Below are 5,470 nucleotides of genomic sequence, written 5' to 3' on the forward strand. Positions count from 1 at the left end.
TATGGAAGTCAATAAAAAATAGGCGAGATAGGTTGGTAGGACACCTTCTCAGGCATGAAGGTCTAGTCAGAGACATATTAGAGGCAGAAACAGGAGTTAGGAGGGGTAGAGGTAGACCTAAAATTTCTTGCAAAATATGCGGTAATATAACTTTAGGTGCATTCAAATAAACGTAAGCTATAACAGTATAAGTTCTTTATTTATTACGATGAACATTTACAAATGCAAATGGTATGAAAATAATTACAGCCCTGTAACATCTTCGATAAAGGAGCGTAAATTTGAGACATTGGCGTAAATTCCTGGGTATCTGGGATCCGCACAGCCTATACCTTGAGACACCACTCCATAAAGCACACCGTTCACTGTCAATGGTCCTCCAGAATCACCCTAAAAGAAAGGGACGAGCGTGTATTAGTGTTCATGCCTAAGAAGTGAAACTTCTTTAGATTGTACGTATACTATACTAGTATTTAAGAAAAAATGACTTAAACTATTGCATTAACTAATTACTAAAGACCAGAAAAATACAACTTTAATTCGTGGGGAGGAATGCGGAATATTAGTTTAGTTTTGTCAAAAACTTTTACGGTGACAATTTGTCAAAATGGCAATATTCGGATTATCGGCTGCTACCAACAGGTTGGCTTCTGAAGCCTGTTAAAATGACTCCTTTTGGACATATCCACCAGGGGTCACACGTGGCGTGTGATGCGACGTCTGACGTTACATTTTTCAGTTTCATAACCTAGTTTTCCTTCTTATAGTCGATAATGAAACTTCACTTCAAAAAAACAGGTAAACAAGACTTGTAACACAAATTTATGGAAAACTTGTTAGCTCTAATTTAATTGTAACGTATCTAAAACGTAACGTGTAAGTATAGCGCCTACTGGATTCAATACCTTATTAGTGATATTTAGTCGAAACTGCCAGTGCTATTTGATCTTATTGGATCTCACCAGTAAACCTCAGACAGTTTCGCCAAAATACAGACCAGCCTTCCTGCTGCCATTAAACAGTGCTGGATGAAGAAGTACATTTAGAGTGTGCACGCCACCTGTAGGAAATTTTTACTTTTCTAGTAAGGATGTCGACTTGTCAAGTTAAACCCGCGGCTTAGCATTTGCGCTAAAAGCATGTGGCTAAGCTAAACTTGGTGGTCAGTCTATCCGAAGTGATTGTTTCGCGATCGGATCGCGATTTTGATAAATCTCATCAGTACGCCAGACACAGTTGCAACAGAAAAAAGATCAACCGACTTACTGTTATTAATGATGAATCTGTGTTCTGTCGGAACTCTCAACGGAGTACTGATGAGATCCAATGAAATCGAAATGTCGGTCTATATCTGACACTTTCGACAGAATACTGATCATCAAGTACGCACATTTTGTTTAGTTATAGACATTCTGACAAAAGCGATTAAACCTGAGCATATACGTTTGGTCCAAGGTATGGTCGAATCCAATTATTGACTTCTACTGTACATTAAATTAAAAATTATGAAAAAGAGGGTAGGTAGAAGACGTCTTGAGCTAAAATGTAGCGAAACGCGGGATAGACTAGCCACGTGGACAGACGAAACACTAAAGGACATGAGACGGAATGGAACTGCATTAAAACGTGCTTACAGTCAATAGCTACAGATGTATTAAGTCATAAACAAAACGAATGTAGGAAACCCTGGATAACAAAATACAAAAGCAGGACAGACGAAGAAGGGTAGAAAAGAGATAAGGCGATAAAATGGGAAATAATTAGGAAGTGTAGACCAGCTAAGGAACAGTGGATCGATATGAGGTTGAAAGGAGTAGAAGAACTAGGTAAAATAGATGAGGCTTATAGTATTTTCGTGTCTTTTGGTGTATATTATTTAAATACCAAGAAAATGCTAACAATAACGAGTAACAGTTTATAACAATAACAACGAAAACACAACTAACAAAAAGGCACAAGGAGTAAAACAAACAAACGAGAACAAAGTGACAAAAAGAACAAGATAATACAACAATAACAATAACAATAACAAAGACAACAACAATAAAACAGAGTAGATAAAAGCACTTACGAACGGTAGTAGAAGTGGTAGACGAGAGACTGTGTAAAGATAAGAATTTTTGGGAGTACTTATAGGACAGGGTTGTTAGTAGATTTGACAGAAGGTTCTAGAAGGAAAAGTAGTGAGAGAGAGGGTGAAGACACTAGTTTCTAGGAATACGTAGAATTAAGCAGTATAGAGTTCAAGAGTAAGCAATTAAGAGTAAAACCAGATATTAGTATGGGAGTGCATGCAGGTATGGTTGAAGTTGGAATTCTGGGTAAAAGTGAACAATAGAGTTTAGATTGAAAGGAAAACAAGGTAATTACAAGATAAGAAATTGAAATGAATTGAAATATTATTTAAAATGAAATGAATTTGGAATAATGAAAAACAATCCTAAAGAAATATTCACAAAAAATATATACAATTGTCCGCCACAATATATAATTGAAAAGAATTTTAGAGAAGTAGAGTACAGTAGTAATAATACGTATATGAAACGAGGCAGGGGTCATGTTGATAGAAAATGAGGAATAGGCAGATAGGTGGAAAGAATATTTAGGGAACCTATATAAAGCAAAGGATAGCACAAGGTCGAGTCGCCTTCAATAACAAGGAGTCACTTCTACGTTCGTGAACGATTAATTTAGAAGTTTGAAAAAGATTGTTAAAGGTGTATGTTTAGAGCGCGGCACGATACAAGAGCGAAACATGGACCGTAGACGCGGCGGAAAAGAAAGGGTTAGAAATGTGGTGTTATAGGCGAATGATGAGGATACCGTGGATAGAGAAGGTTAGAAATGAAGAGATATTAGAAGAAATAGGAGAACAGAGGACTCTATGGAAGTCAACAAGAAATAGGCGAAAAAGGTTGGTAGTGCACCTTCTCAGACATGAAGGTCTAGTTAAAGACATATTAGAAACAGAAACAAGAGGGAAGAGGAGTAGAGGTAGATCTACAGTTCGCAAATAGTTAAGGACGTGGTAAGTTCTAGTTTTAGGGAAATGGGAAGATTAGCTCAGGATAGGAAGGAGTGTAGGTGCGTGTCCAACCAGTCTTAGGACCATGTGACCAATCTAAACTTAGTGGTCAGTCTATCCGAAGTGATTGTTTCGCGATCGGATAGGGATTTTGATAAATCTCACCAGTACGCTAGACACAGTTCCAACAGAAAAAAGATCAAGCAACTTACTGTTATTAATGACGAATCTGTGTTCTGTGGGAACTCTCAACAGAGTACTGATGAGATCTAATGAAATCGAAATGTCGGTCCATATCTGGCACTTTCGACAGAATATTGACCACCAATTACACACATTTTGACTAGTTATAAGCATTCTGACAAAAGTGATTAAACCTGAGCATATAAATTTGGTCCCACATTAAATTAAAAATTCTGAAAAAGAGGAAAGGTAGGAGACCTATTGACTTAGAAAAACTAAAATGTAACGAAACGTGGGATAGGTTAGATACAAAGATAGGCGAGATAGCGTGGTATGACACCTTCTCAGGCATGAAGGTCTAGTCAGAGACATATTAGAGGCAGAATTAATTAATAGAATTAAGAGGAGTACTTAGAGGTAGACCTAGATTAGATTACTGTTCGAAAATAGTAAAGGATGTGGGTTGTTCTAGTTTTAGGGAAATGCGAAGATTAGCTCAGGATAGGAAAGAATGGAGGTGCGTGTCCAACCACTCTTAGGATTGACGACCTTATGATGATGACTGTACATTCTTCCTTTCCATGAATACTTACACGACAAGCATCTCTTCCTCCTGGTGCATAAAGAGCGCATAGCGATCTATCACTAATAAGGGCAAAGGTGCCGTTGTAATGACGAATACATTCTTCATTGGAAATAATTGGTATAGTTACTGCCTGCAATTGAGTTGGGATTACGCCTCCATCTGATAAATCACCCCAACCAGCAACGGTAGCCATAGTTCCTGCAGGTAAAACGACATTGGGCGGTGGTAAAGAAACTGGGCCAATCGTTCTTCCAAAAACAAGATCTTCATCCAGGCGGAGAATGCTTATATCGTAGTCTAGCGTTGTTTCATTGTACATGGGATGAAGGAACACCTCCTCTACAGTAATTGGTGTTCTTGCTGTTTGATTAGTCTCGGAAGCACCAGCACGTAATGTAATATTGGTTGCATTTTCCCTACATAAATATAAACGTAATTAGTACCTGTTCAGGATCTCGATTTCCCGGAAACAACAGAAATCGCTCTTAATGAGATTATTGCAAATATGAATAAAGAGAGTGATAATAAATACTGATTTAATGGGATTTCATGTCTACTCCCATTAAAACATTACTTCATAATAATTTCGAAGATACGTGTTCATTGGAAAGATTTCTTTGCTTTGGAAGATTTTGCCTCGAGAAAGACAAATACCGAGAAATTGAGGAATATTTGAAATGCCAATACACAATTCAGAAGTAAATAACGAACAAGTTGAAGTGAAATGTACCTACTTTTTTATTAAAAATTNTATGGAAGGGTCTCCGAAGAAGCTTGCCACTTGTGCTAGCGAAATATTAGGAAACAAGTCCATCTTCGATGCTGGATATGGAAGGACTTCCGAGGAAACTCGCCACTCGTTCAAGCGAAATATTAGGAAGCAAGTCCATCTTCGATGCCGGATATGGAAGAATCTCCGAAGAAGCTCGCCACTTGTGTTAGCGAAATTTAGAAAGCAAGTCCATCTTTGATGCTGAACATGGAAGGACCTCCGAAGAAGATCGCCACTCGTGCTAGCAAAATATTAGGAAGCAACTCCACTTTGATGCTAGATACGGAAGAATCTCCGAAGAAGCTTGCAACTTCTAGTAGCGAAACGTTAGGAAGCAAGTCCATCTTCGATGCAGGATATGAAAGGGTCTCCGAAGAAGCTTGCCACTTGTGCTAGCGAAATATTAGGAAGCAAATCCATCTTCGATGCAGGATATGAAAGGGTCTCCGAAGAAGCTTGCCACTTGTGCTAGCGAAATATTAGGAAGCAAGTCCATCTTCGATGCTGGATATAAAAGGACTACCGAGAACACTCGCCACTCCTTCTAGCGAAATATTAGGAAGCAACTCCACTTTAATGCAAGATATGGAAGTATCTCCGAAGAAGCTTGCCACTTGTGCTAGCGAAATATATGAAAGCAAGTCCATATTCGATGCTGGATATGGAAGGACCTCCGAGGAAACTCGCCACTCGTTCTAGCGAAACATTAGGAAGCAAGTCCATCTTCGATGCAACAGGCAGTTATAGAGCTGGGGATGCAACGTAGAGAAGTAAATATTAGGAAGGGAGTCAGGCAGGGATGCACACTGTCACCGCTACTTTTTAATCTATACATCGAAGACGCCATCAACATCATTAAAGACAGTACAACTGTAGGGATAGACGTGCAAGGGCAAAAGATTAG

At 38.6% G+C, this 5,470-nt stretch overlaps 1 protein-coding gene across 1 annotated transcript; it reads right to left on the bottom strand.

Annotated features, from left to right (window-relative positions):
* Positions 1 to 173: 173 nt before the first annotated feature.
* Positions 174 to 4,228, bottom strand: LOC112906137 (trypsin-7-like). The gene is made up of 2 exons (XM_025979843.1): positions 3,802 to 4,228; positions 174 to 390 (listed from the first exon to the last, which is right to left on the bottom strand). Exons 1-2 carry the CDS (start codon positions 4,111 to 4,113, stop codon positions 244 to 246), a joined length of 459 nt encoding a protein of 152 aa, XP_025835628.1. The 5' UTR covers positions 4,114 to 4,228; the 3' UTR covers positions 174 to 243.
* Between the last annotated feature and the right edge of the window lie 1,242 nt (positions 4,229 to 5,470).

The sequence above is a fragment of the Agrilus planipennis genome, unplaced genomic scaffold (genome assembly GCF_000699045.2).
Source record: "Agrilus planipennis isolate EAB-ADULT unplaced genomic scaffold, Apla_2.0 scaffold11, whole genome shotgun sequence".
NCBI classification, from domain to species: Eukaryota; Metazoa; Arthropoda; class Insecta; order Coleoptera; family Buprestidae; genus Agrilus; species Agrilus planipennis.